This window comes from Phyllopteryx taeniolatus, chromosome 10, assembly GCF_024500385.1.
Source record: "Phyllopteryx taeniolatus isolate TA_2022b chromosome 10, UOR_Ptae_1.2, whole genome shotgun sequence".
NCBI classification, from domain to species: Eukaryota; Metazoa; Chordata; class Actinopteri; order Syngnathiformes; family Syngnathidae; genus Phyllopteryx; species Phyllopteryx taeniolatus.
In genome coordinates, this window is record NC_084511.1 from 15462941 (window position 1) to 15479636 (window position 16696).

Consider the following 16696-nt stretch of genomic DNA (forward strand, 5'->3'; position numbering starts at 1 on the left):
GAGTTGTCAATTAACCTACCATGCATGTTTTTGGGATGTGGGAGGAAACCGGAGTGCACGGAGAAAACCTATGCAGGCACGGGGAGAACATGCAAACTCCACACAGGCGGGGCCGGGGATTGAACCCCGGACCTCAGAACTGTGAGGCAGACGCTCTAACCAGTCGTCCAACGTGCCGGCTATGTTATATACAGCATTATATATATAAATAAACACACACACACACACACACACAGTGGAATCCTGATAAAACGGACCCCCGATATAATGGGTATCGGATAAAACGGACATTGTGTCCTCAAAAAATAGTTTTCATTTGTCATTTAAACTGCCGTTGAAGTCTGTTAGTTCCAGAATTGGGCGCTGTGGCACAATGCAGCCAGAGAATGGGACTGATGTATTTTCGGGTCACAGATATACAATATAAGATCAAATTCAAAAAGGCGTACCTCTAGTATGTGGCGGCCATGTTGAATGTAGGCGGCATTGCCATGATTGTTATATCTATTGTGCGCAGAGAGAGAGTGGCATGGGGGCAGTGTTAACTCTGAAGAATACAAAGAAATACAAAAAAAGTATCTGCAATCTGGAACATGCTATTTTTGATACAGTAAAAATTTTGTGTTAAACCGTTTGCCTTTGGCAATGGATTTGGAACTAGGAAGCACACTAATTCCTCGTGGCTCATGAAAGCGACTCACCTATGACGAGTTCTGTATGTCAACAATTTCACCATGACCAAGCACACCAGCGTGGTAAGTTTGGATAAAATGTGAAACTTTCAAACATCTTCAAGCTTTTCTATATTTATTTACATTAACTTTGTAGTGTACTTGGCGTTTTAGGCCACGAAAAAAAAACGCATCAATTTTGTACTGTCCATTAAGATGGGTGCATATGGACTAAAAAGAAAAGTGCTTCAATGCAACAGACAATCGGCTATATGGGACGACCCCGCTCCTATTAGTCACTTCTATCGAGGTTCCCCTGTGTATAATATTCATAACAATTACTACATAATATAATTAAGTTGAAAATGTAGGGTGATTTTGCTCGTGTTCAGGCCAGTAGACAATGCGTTGAAGGCCCTGACTAAACGCCACTGTTCGTTTCAACCAAGCTAATGCTATATGCGCCAGATGTTTTGTAGCAACTAGCTAAGAGCTCATTGCAATGTCGCGCACGATTGTGGACAGGACCTTCATTGACTTCAGTTGACGATTTAGACCACCACATTTCACAAACACCAAATATTAACCCGTGCGAGAGTGACGAAAGACAAGATTATGTTCTTAAAACTAACTATAAACATATAACCGGAGTTTCTAAAGACAGGCGGCAACGTACCTTGTTTATTTTCTCTGTTCAGTATTACCCGGCTGCCGTACGTGAGTGTCCGAGATACCAGGTGGCTTTCCGCCATACGCGACTACGAAAGAAGATGAACTCCTTGTCAACAATGACGCCTCAGCTCCTACTACTCAACGGGCAGCAGCATCATTCCCACGCTGCCAACAAACTACAGATACTTTCAAAAGTTTTGCTGCTCGAAGCTACTCGGAACAAGCTGGTAAAAGAGCTTCGCATCATTACAAACAAGGTACAGTAATGACAAGTCCGTACATATTTAGCTATCAGACAGTTGATCACCAAACCCGCGACCAAAACACATTAAAATGATTAGGTTATGACATTTTAACCCGCCCATCATCATTATAGACATATTAAAATTATTAGGTAATGAAATTTTAACCTGTTCATACCTTCGTTGTTTCGTGAATTGTATTTTTTTAGTAGCCTTTTACTGTTGCTTCTCAATTATTACAACCAATTTAGGCGTACAATATTCTATTGTTTGTTCATGTAGTTTACGGTATGTTGCCATGAAAGTACTTACTTGTTTGTATTTTGTCTCCCCATTTTTTTTTCTCTCCCAAAAAATAATGCTTGACACATTCACCTACACGATAATATATGCAAAGATTTAAATGTGCAGTGGTAACACTGTTAATTTTAGTGGTTTCAGTTTATTTTACATTGCTGTTGAACTGTTGTATACAATATCCCAAGATATGTATTTATCTATGTATGAATAAGTTAACCAAAATATTACAAAACATGTTTTAAAAAGGCATTGCAGTGCTGTACAACTGCACTCACACATCCATCTATCCATCCATCCATTTTCTGAGCCGCTTCTCCTCACTAGGGTCGCGAGCTTGCTGGAGCCTATCCCAGCTATCATCGGGCAGGAGGCGGGGTACACCCTGAACTGGTTGCCAGCCAATCGCAGGGCACATACAAACAAACAACCATTCACACTCACAGTCACACCTATGGGCAATTTAGAGTTTTTCAATTAACCTACCATGCATGTTTTTGGGATGTGGGAGGAAACCGGAGTGCCCAGAGAAAACCCACACAGGCACGGGGAGAACATGCAAACTCCACACAGGTGGGGGCGGGGATTGAACCCCGGTCCTCAGAACTGTGAGGCTGACGCTCTAACCGGTCGTTACCGTGCCGCACCACTCACACGTCAAAAACTAAAAACTCTCTGACATGTCAAACATTATTTTTATTTTTTTAAATATATTTTAGTTTTTGTTGGATACGATGTTTTGTACTGGATTACATTAGAGTGTGGAGGTGTGCATATTAACTTATCCAGCAAGTGTGCTGTAGATAAGAATCATCTTTGTCCAACCATTCACATACATAAATGTATGAACTGCTAATTAAAATATTGGTTCACTTCAGTCTAATTGCTTTATTATTCTTTTAGAACTAATGAGACACTATTTAGTAAAAGTGCAGCTAACGGTTGAATTTTTCTTTCATGAAGGTATATGAAGATGTCAACATTTTCCTGATGTCACCTTTTTCAACAAGTGTCTTTGAAGCTATCTCAAAGGCTTTAAATGAGAAATGTCAATCAATTGAAAAATTATCAGTTCTACTGAAGGACCTAACATTTGGTAAGTCAACAAGGAAAGCCTTAAAGGTCCCCTCCCATCATTTTACCTAAATGTAAATGAGCTTTGCTCTGATTCGATCACCCATCTACCCCAATTTATGTGGAAAACAGCTTGGCTCTGATTGGTCCATATCACAGGGTCTTCTAGCATCTAAACAGAAGCTTACTCCATAGGGGAGGTCAAGCATTCATAGCGGCGTCGTGTCCTTCAATGCAACGTTCAGACTCTCATCCCTCGCAAAGCTTTCTTCTGCTGTGAGCGGCTACGTCCAGCACGACAACTCTCCCCGGCTGGTTCCTTTGATTATTTTTTTTTATTTTATTTTTTTCCCCCTCCTTCTTCTTCTTCCCAGTTCTACTCCCCATTCTACACTCCACTCTAATTCATCCAAAAGTGTTCTATATGGTTGAGGTCAGGATTGTGCAGGCCAGTCAGGTTCATCCACATCAAATTCTCTAATCTGTGTCTTTATGAACTTTGATTTGTGCACTGATGCACAGACATGTTGGAACAGGAAGGGGCCATCTCCAAATTGTTTTTACAACATTGGAAATGTCCAAATTATTAACCCCTGAGCTCCAGTGAAAGGAACTCTGAATGCTTCAGCATACCAAGAGAACCGCATAGATGTCAAACTTAAACCATGCCACAGACTCATTTTGACCTATGTTATGCATAAAACAGTAGAAAAAAAATATTCTGATGGGATGGGACCTGTCAGAAGTATCCAGCATTTGTGATTTATGCAATATTTCCTGCTCAGCTTGTTTCATCTGATTTACTTTCTTTTCCTGCCTTCTGATAGAGCCTAAAATGTGTCTGCAGCCTTTTCGCAAAAATAGGGTGATGACAAACCAATGTCAACCATTAGGAGTCAAAGGGCTCCTGTACGCTGATGCACTCAGGTTTGGGCCTATGTTACAGAACTCCATGAGGGCCAGTTCTTTCGTCAAAGGTTTTCAGGTGTTTAGAGCTAGACTTACCTTTCAGTCGCTGACAGGATTCCTCATCCCCCAGCTCCCAGGAGTGCAGATGGATAAAATTCCTGTACAGAATAGCTCTGTTGGGACTGTCATCTCTTCATTAAGCCATAACTCTGAACAGCAAGAAATAGAAATATGTTGTGAGGAGAAATGCAAACCAGAGACTGTGGTTGTTCCTGCAAAATGCCAACCAGCGACTGTGATTGTTCCTCTAAAATGCCAACCAGAGAATGAGTTTGTTTCTGCTGCCCTCACTAAGAGCCCTAAGGTCATTACCGACCCAACTCTGACTTTTTTTCGTGGGCCCGGGGATGTTGTATATGTGCAACACAAAAAACAAACATCCACCCAACTACTGCACTTCCTACGAGCAAAACCCATAACCGTAGAGGCAATGGAGGTCTCTTTCATTGAGCTAAGCAAGTGCTCATCACAGCTCATGCGGCCCTCTGTGGAAACACAAGGTACTCCTATCAGGCATGCGTCACATGAGCAGATTGATGCCGCAGCTCCAGAAACACTGCTCACAGATACAGTAAACCAAGCTCCTGTTTTCAGGGTCAAACGGGCCGAGCCAAATGGCTCGCTTACATATGCTTGTGTAATTGCAACCAAGACTGAATTGTGGGATTTCAGAGATGTTGATACAGTTGTCACAGCAGAAGGGGCCCAAGGAAAAGCCAATATCTGGTGCTCTGACAACAAAGATTGGCAAAGTGAAAAGTCTGAGGACGACAAGGCCTGCATGACTAAACCCCTAACACTCCTGTGTGAAAATTCTGAAAATGAATATAAATATTCAGATTCTGCAAAAAAGCCCCAAACAGAGTCTCCAAACATTCCACAATTCCAGGTACGAAGATTTGAGGAACCCGAGGTTGTTGTGTCTCATATTGTGAGTCCAAGCAACTTCTACATTCAGCATGCAGACTCCATCGCTAAGATGCAGGCGCTTGTTACTGGGTAAGTTATTTCATCCTCATCTGCTTTTTCATAGGTTTTTACAGCCCTCGCTGATTCCGTGATCACATTTTCAGAACTTAAGAGGCACTTATCCTTATTATTCATTACTGTTCTTTCTAGGAATTCCCCCCCCCCCCTATTTTTTTTTATTTCTTTTTTTTTTTTAATATTCCATGTGTTTCTGATTGCTATTGCTTTATTCCCCTCTTCATCTTGAAGCAGCTGGGAACCCAGTAGTTCATATGCTGAGCAGAACTGCATTCCAGACATCGGAGCCCATGTAATAGCCTGGTTCCCTAAGCAAGAACAAGGGTGCAGGGCTCAGGTGACAAAGATATGTGGCGTGAGCACAGGTGGGTCTGTGTATTTGTGTTGAAGTTTTATAGAGGTAACCACGAGGTCAGGTATGGGCAAGTGGCAGACGACCACGCTCGCTCCTGCAAGTACGTAGGTGAATGTCATGTGAATAAAATCTAATTTATAAAGACGCAAGTCACACACAGTGGGAGATTAAAAATAGGATAAGCGGAGCAGCCGGTGAGAAAGACTGCAAGGGAATGCGCACATGGCATGGCATTTATTTTTGTTTTTTTAATTTTACCTTTATTTAGCCAGGTTCACCTCATTGAGATTAAAAATCTCTTTTACAAGAGTGTCCTGGTCAGGACAGGTGACAAACACATAAAACAGGTGTGACAGGACAAGCTAAAATCCTTCAGACAAACAATGTCGTGTGTTGGCCACGTCTGCAAGTGCACCGGTCCGACAGAGCGGCACTGGAGGGTCGGCACACATAGTTATCACCCCAGTTACACTACCTGTCATTGAGGGGTTCGAAGGTGATGCATAAACAGACCCAGGTGCTCATATTTACAAGAACAGGCCATTTGAAGTGTTGAATACATCATTGAAATTGGTGTCTTTGCATGACATGACCTATGTGTTCGCTATTGTTCATATATGTTACAGTGTTGTTCTGAAGAATAGTTAGCACTCTTTCAGACATTTGAGTCTGTTCATTACAGTAAAATAATGAAAAGAATGATTCACCCGTAACGGAAATGCATATAGTCTTTGAATATAACTTGGTGTAATATAGTACAGTACATTAGAAATTATTAATGCTTTAATTTTCTTGCATTTTCTATGAAAAAAAAAAATCAACTCTTCTAGTGGTAGGTTGCATTAGTGTTCATGTTCACAGTCTGGTCCTCCGGGGGTATGGATATACCATCTGGTCCTTAGTGATGGTCAAAGTTGCCCATCCTTGCTCTAGGTGGTAGCAGCGTCTTGTCTCACTTGTCTGTGGCCTGCTGGTTGAGACTCCCTCATGCATTCTGGCTCTTTGTCACAAGATGATGCCACTGACGGAGCCAAGGGTGAGACTTCCATCAAGGTGGAGGTGAGGAGGCTGGATCACGGCGACACCGATTGTGTATCACTGTGTAACCTCACGGAGATGAGCCCAGAAATGTGCAACTTACCACTACAGTCAATGAAAGTCTCACTGGCAAATGTGAGTAGCTCCTTTTTAATAATTTTTACTGCAATGTCGCCTCCATGATGTTCCACTTGCATGGAAAAAAGCCCCAAGACTGTTTTGAGGCCACATGTGTGAACTGATGCGTTTGTTATTTCTACATGTGGTTCTATCAACAGCATTGAGGTGTAAAATAAGGCTGCAATCACTTTTTGCGACCAACAGTGTCTCAGATGAAAGAAAATTTGCCAATGCTCAATCTGTCCCACATGCTGGGGGCAGAAATTCAGCAAGCAAAACAGCTCACAAAATGACAGCTTCAACCTCATCCAGTGAACTTGACCTAGTACTCTTCATGCAACTGATCTTTAGGTCTGTGCCGTTTTTATTTTATTATTAAATGTTTTTTACAAGGCCAAGAAAATAAAAAAACGGGAGCCGCGCTGCCTCATCCAGGAGACTTCTGAAAAGGCAGCATCTGTAATATTTATGCACTATATTTATAAAAGGGTTTTATGCCACGATAAATAGGGTTTTATGCCACGGACAGGGTGGGACTTTCTCCATAAATATTTTGCCACCACAAGTACTTCCGGGACCCACAGTCACCATGGCGTCAGGGTTAGATTTTTGTAAACACTATCTGCCAGTCAACGTTACGGCATGATTCCGAATTAAAATTGAAACGGTTCAAGTTTCAGTGAACAAAAAGCACCACTGTCGCTCATTGATGTGTGCCTTTATATATTTTTTTATGTGTGCCTTTGTGTGAGGCTTCTATAGAATTAGCCCGTGAGAACAAAAGCCGCACAGCACGGGGCGCCGCTGAGCAAAGCATAGGGCAAAATGAAAAGCAACAAGGAGAACTTTTCTGATCTTGTAAACATTATGCCAACAAAAATATTGCAAAACATTGCCTATTCTATTTTTGAGCTTGTGGATGATCAAAGCCTGGTTTAGAAGTCACAAAGAGTATAGCCACGCTATCAAGACATGTAAGTATGACCTAACTCCTTTCAACTCTGGATCTCCATGCTTTTCCCAGTGTACGTACGGTCCCAAATTTTAAACCCAGTCGTATGCAGGATGGGCATATTCGATTGCTACTGGTGTAAGCTTGAGTTAAATAAAACAGTGGCTCTTGTTTGGTTGCTGGCTTCACCCAAATGATCAGTTTTTGATTTATTTTACATTCCTTAGTCATATATATATTAGCCTTCCACTAACAAAGTGCAAAATCCTCTTTTAAATACGGGATACAAGTTCAGTACGACAAACCCGGCTGGCTGCAGTCCCTAATCAAGTGGCTGGCCTCACAGGTTATAAACGCCTTGCTACTTGAAATCACCACGAAAGGAGGAAAAAAGAAGACGATGTTGTGTTGATGTAGTTTGCTTAAAGATGTTGAAGTGTCAATGGTTGTGTCATCTCTTGTAGTTTTGACCAAAGGATGAGTGGGCTGTATGAGCTATCATTAATAGCTATGCGAGCTATGCATCAGACGATCGGTCCATATTGAACTTAAGTATTGACGTGGTGAAGTGAATGAGTTTGCTTTAATGATACGACTCAACTTTTTCGGTGAAATATTTGGTGTGCCTATAGTGAGTTGTAAATTATCCAGTCATTTTGCATAGAGATAAACGGAAAGGAAGAGGCCACCCCGCCTCCATCAGTCTTTAAATCCGGAAGTGCATGGAATAACTTCCATTCATGTCAGAGGAGAAACTCATTCAGTTACTCATAGATCACTTAGGGTTACTCACAGACTGCCACTGGTCTGCGGACCATACTTGAAGAAATACTGTTTGTGAGTATTGGCATTTTGTCTACAGGATTAGTTACACTCTTATCCATCACCAAAGATAGCTACTGGGAAACCACTAAAAATGCTTCTCTCCATGTTTTTGGCTATTTCCTCCACTTCAGGTTATTCCAATAAATGGGACAGACTGGTCTGAGGAAGCAGTGGATTGGTTTAGAGCGATGGTGCACAACCGGATGTTCTACGCCCGAATTTACACACATGGGCCTGGCTTGTCAGTCGAGCTTTACTTTGAAAAGGGGAAACTTGGAGCTATGAGGTACTTGCCAATAAAAATTGGCCAGGTAATCAATTAAAAGTATGTGATTATTTGATTTCTAAGTGAATGGAAAAGCAAAAATTTATGTTGACAGTCTAACTGATTCCTGATGATGTGTGTCTACAGTACTGTGCAAGTGTCTTGGTTTTAAAAATACTGCACTATTACATAAACGATTACTACACACACACTCATACGACGGCTGAAATAAGTATTTAAGACATCACAATTTTTCTCACTATATATATTTCCAAAGGTGCTTATTGACATGAAAATTTCACCAGATGTTGGGAACAACCCAAGTAACCCATACATACAAAGAAAGTAGAAGGAACATGTGACTTATGGGTTTTTCTAGTTGCTCAAATGTTGCCTTTCGATTGATTGCTGAAACATTAGACAGTGTTCATTTTTGGCTTTGGGTTTCACCTGTGAAAACTGCATTTGCTGTTAAACAAACATGAAGACCAGAGAGCTGTCTATGGGAGAAAATCCAACCAATTTGAAGCTGAGAGAAGAGGGAAAATTGATCAGAGCTATTACACAAACTGGGCATAGCCAGTACAACAATTTGGAATGTCCTGAAAAAGAAAGAAACTACTGGTGTACTCAGCAAGAGACATCGAACAGGTTGACCAAGGGTCTCAATAGCAGTTGATGATAGAAACATTGTGAAAGCTGTGAAGAAACACCCAAAAACAACAGTCAGTGACATCACTGCCAACCTTCACAGAGCGGGGGTGAAGGTATCACAATCCACTGTTTGAAGATGACTTTGAGAGAAGAAATATACAGGCCATACCACAAGATGCACACCACTCATCAGCAAAAAGAATCGGAAGGCCAGTTTGGATTTTGCAAAGAAGTACAGAGATGAGCCACAAAAGTTTTATGGACTGATGCGACCAAGATTAACCTCTCCCAAAGTGATGGAAAAGGCAAAGTATGGAGAAACAAAGGATCTGCTTATGATGCATAACACACAAGGTCATCTGTGAAACGTGGTGGAGGTAATATCATAGCTTGGGCTTGCATGGCTGCTTCTGGAACAGGCTCACTAATCTTAATTGATGATGTAACTCATGATGGTGGCAGCAGAATGAATTCTGAAGTCTACAAAACCATTTTCTCTGGCAATTACACAAAAAAAATGCATCCAAACAAATGATCCAAAACACACTGCCAACACAAAGAAAAAAAAACCAAATGTCTTCAATATACAACAAAAACAAAGAAATTGACCTTGCCGTTCCAATACTTTTGGAGGGGGTGTGTGTTTCTGTGGAGGGGGGGTGTACATATACTGTATGTACAGTGCAGTGAAAAAGTGTTTGCCCCCTTCTCAAATTCTTAAATCTTTACATAGTTTCTCCACTCTAAGATCATCAAACAAAGTCAATATCAGACATATAACCCAAGTGAACTCAAAATGCTGTTTTTAAATGGTGATTTCGTTTATTCAGGAAAAAAAACTTAAAAGTTACCTGGCCCTGTTTGAAAAAGTAATTACCCCCTTGTTGAATCATGAATTATTTGTGGCTAATCACAATTTTTGGTTAATTTTCACTGATCACACCCAAGCCTGATTACGTCCAGACCTTTTCAATCAACAAATATCTTAAACAGAATCTGTGCCAACAAAATCAAATCGGACAAAAGATCTAAAAAAGCACCCACAAAAGGACACAATCCAAAGAAATTCCAGAAGTCCGGAAATAAAATAATTGACATCAGTCTGAAAAGAGTTACAAAAGCCATTTCTAAAGCTTTAGGATTCCAGTGAACCATAGGGAGAGCCATTATCCTCACATGGAGAAAGCAAGGAACAGTGGTGAACCTTCCCAGGAGTGGCGGGCCTACAAAGATTACCCCAAGAGAGCAACAATGACTCATCCAGGAGGTTACCCAGGAACTCAGGACAACTCCTAATGAAGGCCTTCCTTTCCTCAATTAAGGTCAGTGTTCATGACACATCAATAAAGAAGAGACCGGGCAAAAATGGGATCCATTGCAGAGTTCCAAGGTGAAAACCATTGCTCGTCTTACTTTTGCAAAAAAAAAAAAAAAAAAAAAAAAAATCTGGATTATTCCCAAGACCTTTGCGAGAGTATTATATGCACAAATGTATATGCATAAATGTAGCACAGCATTTCAGAAAAAGAACATCATACCGACAGTCAAACACGGTGGTGGTCGTGTGATGGTCTCAGGCTGCTTTGCTCCTTCAGGATCTGGACAACTTACTGTGATTAATGGAACCATGAATTCTGCTCTTTAACAGAAAATCCTGAAGGAGAAAGTTCAGCCATCAGTTTGTGACCTCAAGCTGAAGCACACTAACAATCCAAAACACAGGAAGTCAACTTCTAAATGGCTTTAAAAAAATCAAAATGAAGGTTTTCGAGTGGTCTAATCAAAGTCCAAACTTTAATCTGATTGAAATGCAGTAGCATGACGTTAAAAAGAATGTGTGTGTGTGTGTGTGTGTGTGTGTATATATATATATATATATATATGTCTGTGTGTGTATTTGTGTGTGTGTGCGCGTGTGTATATATTTACACACACACATATACACAGTATATCTAAGATTATGCAAGAGATTTTACAGGTACAACATATTGCTGACTAAATTATGTAATGGGTTGTCATTCGTGCATTGCAGGAGGGGCCCGCCATTATCTTTGCGACTAGCCCATAACGGACATGCCAAACACAGCAAACTGAAGAATATTAGTTTACCAAAAAACAGTAAGAGTTCAACCAAAATGAAATTCTACTTCTACTTCATGCCACCAACATTGTTTTGATTGTGTTGTCATTCACAACCTTTTCCTAGTGCCTAGGGGACGTTGACTGGTCGCTGATTATGACAATTTTTTTTGTCTGAATGGTTGGGATTTGTGGTGTTTGCAAATAATCAGAACTCTTCGTGTGAGGTGGAATAATTCCCCGCCCTCCTTCCACTTTGGTATTGTGTATTGTGCAAGGCTTATTTCACAATGTAAACTTTTATTTACAACTGTAGGCTACAACGACCCTATGTCAGCTCAACAATTGGGCACCATTGGTGTAAATGTCACATACTTGTAGCCTGTTAAGTCAGGCCTTTAAAATCAAAGCATATATAACGTATAACAACACGATTGCACCACAATGTGGGATAAAAAAAAAAGTTCAATGCTCTCCTTGAGCCTGGCTTTTCCCTCTTTACTGGTTTTCCCCTCATTTACCAAAGTTGTACATTCAGAAATAGAAGACAATTTAATTCAAGTGAATGACTAATTTCCTGCAGCACACACTTGTGTTGCTATAATGGCACTCCTCCTCAAGCAAAAAACACGTGATTAGCGACTAGTCATCGTCACACTTTAAATGTCATTGTGGAGTAGTAAAGACAACTCCTACCAGTGTCACTATGTTGTCAAATGGCCACTCCTAACCACGTAATTTACTTTTCAGACCATGTTCGGGTCCAACTGAGAAAACAGGATTCAGACTGGGAGAAGTATCTCATCTCATGCTACACTCAGCGGAAATACTAGCTCACAGAAAAGCGGGGATGTGTGAAAATTGTGTATCGTACACCATGTCTTAAATATGTGATAATAGTGCATCAATAAGGATACAGTATAGTGTAAGATCTGTTGTTTTGTGTTGTGATGAATAAATGTTGCTGTTTAAGACTACAAAATGACTACAAAAATGGTCTTCTGTAAAGTGCGAAAATTTATTAGGGGTACATTATAAAGAAAAGTAAAGATAAAAAGTTATGAGAATGAAGTTACTATTTTAAAGTGAGTGAATGTCAAAATTATCACAGAAGGAAGTAAGTGCTTCATTCTGAGACCAGCTGTCGCAGTCTTTCTTTGCTGACCTGACATCTATTAAATGGGTAATACAATGTCATTAAAACACTTGTGGTAGATGACAAAAAAGAAAATCAGTCCATGCACATTAGTTCTTTCTCAAAAACAGACAATTACAATAATTAAATTACATTACAACTATTCTGTTCACAATTAGGACTTTATCCTTAACTCTCCGGGACAACTATTTTAGCAATTCTTGCAATATCTCAACTTAATTCTGATTTATCATTTACCTTTGGTATGACCCTAACACTTCTTCGTAGTCTGGGATAACTGAAATCCAGGTACAGTTTACCTCTAAAAACATCTTTACAAACCACTGAGAATGTTGCCCAAAGTTAGAGAGTTAATGCATCATCTTGACTCATACAACCTGTGACTTAGAGCAGCTTAGGTTAAAGGCATCCTTCAGCCTTCTGTCCTCCCCAGCACAATAAATAATGAGGCATGGTTCCCGGGGCCTTTGTGTCCACACAGATTCCTTCTTGAGCCCGGGGGTAGGCGGAAATCGAGGCGTTTGATGTGAAAGAGTCTTGTTGCAGTGCAATAAATGATGCCATTGTATGGTAATGCTTTAGACAAGACCATATGACCACTACGGTGCAGGGCACTGGCTTGTGGTGGAGGAATGATTAGCATTTTCCAACGCATGGTGTTCTCAACACAACCTTTTGGTTTGCTTAAAAATCTATTTTTAATTCACTTCTTCCTGCTTTGTACACTTTGTGTGTACCATCACAGCTGAAGGTAAAATGCATGTTTTATCATTTGCTTGTTTGTTAAACTCTTGGGTTGGTCAGAACTGGTGTGAGTGATAGCCATCATCCCCCAGATGACCGTCCTGAGTAACTGGGACTTCATAGCAACAATATTGAAACAGGGGTCAACTTTTCAACAGCAAAGTCAGTGGTTTAAAGCCTTTCCCTAAAACGATAGAAGTCTTTCACTCATCTGGCTGCTGTTTTCGAGGAATTTGTTGACTGTCTGAAACTGGGCTGTAGATTTGTTTGGGAGGTCGGTATTAATACAGGATGAGCGAATCACGTGGCTCAGCGGATGTTTCACAATTGGCTTCAACATTTTGCGTCTTGTGACGGTGCTAGGCCATCGCCCCTGCTTTTATAGACCAACACACAACTTGGCATTTCCTGTTGTGGTTCCTGACACTGGCATAGTCAACTGATCGGTCGAGATGGTCACCTTTGGACCCGGCACTGCTTATGCCGGTTGCACAGCTGGCTAAGCCTGGTAAAGATCTAAAGCTAATGTTGCAACTTTTTATGACAGTAATTGGTTGTTGTCTTCACTAAATGGTTGGTTCTTAGAGATGACCTCAGCCACAGATCTGTGGATGTGAATATTTACGATGTTGTTGGGTTTTGTATTTTTCAGCTCTGGAGTCAAAAATGAACTGGGGGTCCTTTTACGCCGTGATCAGCGGCGTAAACAGGCACTCAACGGGCATCGGACGTATATGGCTCTCCGTCATCTTCATTTTCCGTATCTTCGTCCTGGTGGTTGCAGCGGAGAGCGTTTGGGGGGACGAGAAGTCCGGCTTCACCTGCAACACCCAACAGCCCGGCTGCAACAGCGTCTGCTACGACCAGTTCTTTCCCATCTCGCACATCCGCCTATGGGCACTCCAGCTCATCCTGGTGTCCACCCCAGCTCTCCTTGTGGCCATGCATGTGGCCCATCGGCGCCACATTGAAAAGAAGATCCTAAAGCGGGCAGGCCGTAACAGTCCTAAGGAGCTGGAGCACATCAAGAACCAGAAGTTTCAAATCACCGGAGGTCTGTGGTGGACGTACATGATCAGCATTGTCTTCCGAATCCTCTTTGAGGTTGCTTTTCTCTACATTTTCTACATGATCTACCCTGGCTTCAGGATGGTGCGCTTGGTGAAGTGCGATTCATACCCGTGCCCCAACACAGTGGACTGTTTTGTGTCCAGGCCCACAGAGAAGACCATTTTCACCGTCTTCATGCTGGCCGTGTCTGGAGTGTGTGTGTTGCTCAACCTGGCCGAGCTGGTCTACCTCGTAGGCAGGGCATGCAAACGATTCTTTCGCCGCTCTGAGGAAGAGTCCAAAATGGACTGGATGAGTCAGAAATTGTCTTCCTACAAAATGAGACCAATCAGCTGATAGTAAACTATTTTTACTGTGAGATAAAAGAGAGAGGGGTGAGAGGATAGGGAGAGATTTGTCTCAAAATTATTTACACAAATGTATTCGTGCTTTACACGTTTTTCAGATCCACAAATATATCTGCGATTTCCACATTTTTCAGATCCACAAATATATCTGCGATTTACATTTTTCAGATCCACATAACTGTATATTCGTGATTTACACAGGATTTTCAAGTCCACAAATATATCAGCGATTTACATGTTTTTTAATCTTGTGTGTACATTTATCATGACTTATCATTTGTAAATATTCAGTTCTGCTTGTGAATTGTTGAAGCTGCTTTTGTGGATCAGCGGGCTCGCACATTTATTTTTGAGACAAACGTAACGCTGTGTTCAAGATATTCACACACACACAAGTTGAAAATATTCACACGTGGGAAGTCCCGTCCCTCCATCCCCTAGGCGGCAGTATTGCTGTCTCCGTTGATGACTTGACAAGTAATTTTGATGGAAATCCAACAGTTAAGCGTGATTTAAAAAAAAAATAATAATAAAATTTTATAATTTGGATTTTGAAATGTCACATCAGATTTTTATGAATGGGGTTTAATTGGTGTCCTGGGGTCGTCTACTATCCCACATAACTGGTTTGGTTGTGGGATAGCTAAGGGATTTTTTTACATAATCTTTTAATCACGGTCAATGGCAGAATTATGGCGGTTTAAAATTAGCTTAATTTTACAATGAAACTTCAGAACCTTCCTGGATGCAATCCTAGCACAGTGTTTTTCTCTCAGTGGTGGACTCGTTTCCATATAACAGAGAGTATTTTGTTTCATTATTTTAGATCCAAAGCATTAATGTCTACGTATTATTTGTCATGCTTTTATTTTTAAATCGGCCCAAGCAGCTCGTTGCTGGCGTATTACCGTATTGCATAGTCTAAACAATCTTTGGGGCGCCTGGCTCGGCTTCATCTTTACAACTGGGGACTGGCCTGACCGCAGTGGTTTACTGGGGATTTCAGCAGGGTCAGACCATAGACTGTTGGATTCCCATAAAAATAACAGTCAAGTCATCAACGGAGACAGCAACCCTGCCGCCTAGCGGCTGGAGGGACGGGTCTTCCCACAGGTGTGATTATTCTCAGTGTGAATATCTTGAAAACTGTGTTATGTTTGTCTCAAAAATAAATGCGCGCGCCTGCTGATCCACAAATGCACCTTCAACAATTTACAAGCAGAATTGAATACTTACAAATGATAAGTCATGATAAATGCACACACAAAAAAAACCGTGTAAATCGGGGATATATTTGTCGATCTGAAAAACGTGTAAATCACGGATATATTTGTGTAAATAATTCTGAAACAAATCTCTCCCCATACGAGGGATTCTAGATTCTGACACAGCCCTTCTTCCCCCTTTCAAACTACTAAACATCCACTGAGCATGTTGCTCAGCATTCATGCCACACTGTTTATATGCAGTTTAAAATAGTATACATATCATATTTATTGTATGAATTGTCTGTCAGCAACAGTTTTTTATTTTCAATTTTTACTGACAAGCTGTAGTTTCATCATGTCTTGAGGATAGATGAAGATTCATTTATCCCGATTAGTCCTAGTCCATGTTTGAAATAAAACCATTTACAATTTGCACTGCTGTTATCAATTCTTTTAGAAGCATTTACACTGGATATATAGTCTATGCACCCCTGTTCAAATGTGTTTGTGATGTAAAATAATGAGACCAAGATAAAGCACTTCAAAACCTTTTCCACCATTAATGTGGCCTTTAACCTGTACAACTCAATGGAAATTTCTTTTTTAGTCTTTGTAAGAGGGAAAGTGAAAAATTAACAACTGAGATGATGTGGTGTAACAAAATCTCCCAAATGCACATGGGAAAATGTGTTATGGTCCGAAAAAAACCAAGGTTTAACTTTGGCCCTAATTCCAAAAATCTGTCTGGCGAGTTGGTGCTAAAACAAAACTGCTCATCACAAAAGAACACCACACGTACAATGAAGCACAGTGGTGGTGGCAGCATCATTTTTTGGGGGAAGGTTTTTTTTGTTTGTTTGTTTTGTTTTGTAGTTGGAACTGGGACTTCAGTCACAGAGGAGGGAATTGTGAAAATTTCCAAATAGCAGTCAGTCTCAGCGCAAAACCTTCAGGCTTCTGCTAGAAATCC

The 16696-nt window shown here is 40.8% G+C and overlaps 1 protein-coding gene across 1 annotated transcript; it reads left to right on the forward strand.

Moving 5' to 3' along the window:
* Positions 1-492: 492 nt before the first annotated feature.
* On the forward strand, positions 493-16159 carry LOC133485221 (uncharacterized). Its single transcript, XM_061788637.1, has 11 exons — positions 493-755; positions 1370-1600; positions 2846-2978; positions 3784-4924; positions 5144-5277; positions 6280-6440; positions 8334-8488; positions 11154-11239; positions 11951-12032; positions 13596-13608; positions 13698-16159. Exons 1-11 carry the CDS (start codon positions 735-737, stop codon positions 14505-14507), a joined length of 2967 nt encoding a protein of 988 aa, XP_061644621.1. The 5' UTR covers positions 493-734; the 3' UTR covers positions 14508-16159.
* The last annotated feature ends 537 nt before the right edge of the window (positions 16160-16696 follow it).

Coding starts and splice junctions, on each gene's coding strand:
- LOC133485221 (XM_061788637.1), top strand. CDS start 735: ATGACCAAGCACACCAGCGTG. Junction 4,925..5,143: donor ATGCAGGCGCTTGTTACTGG/GTAAGTTATTTC, acceptor TTCATCTTGAAG/CAGCTGGGAACCCAGTAGTT. Junction 8,489..11,153: donor GGGAAACTTGGAGCTATGAG/GTACTTGCCAAT, acceptor CGTGCATTGCAG/GAGGGGCCCGCCATTATCTT.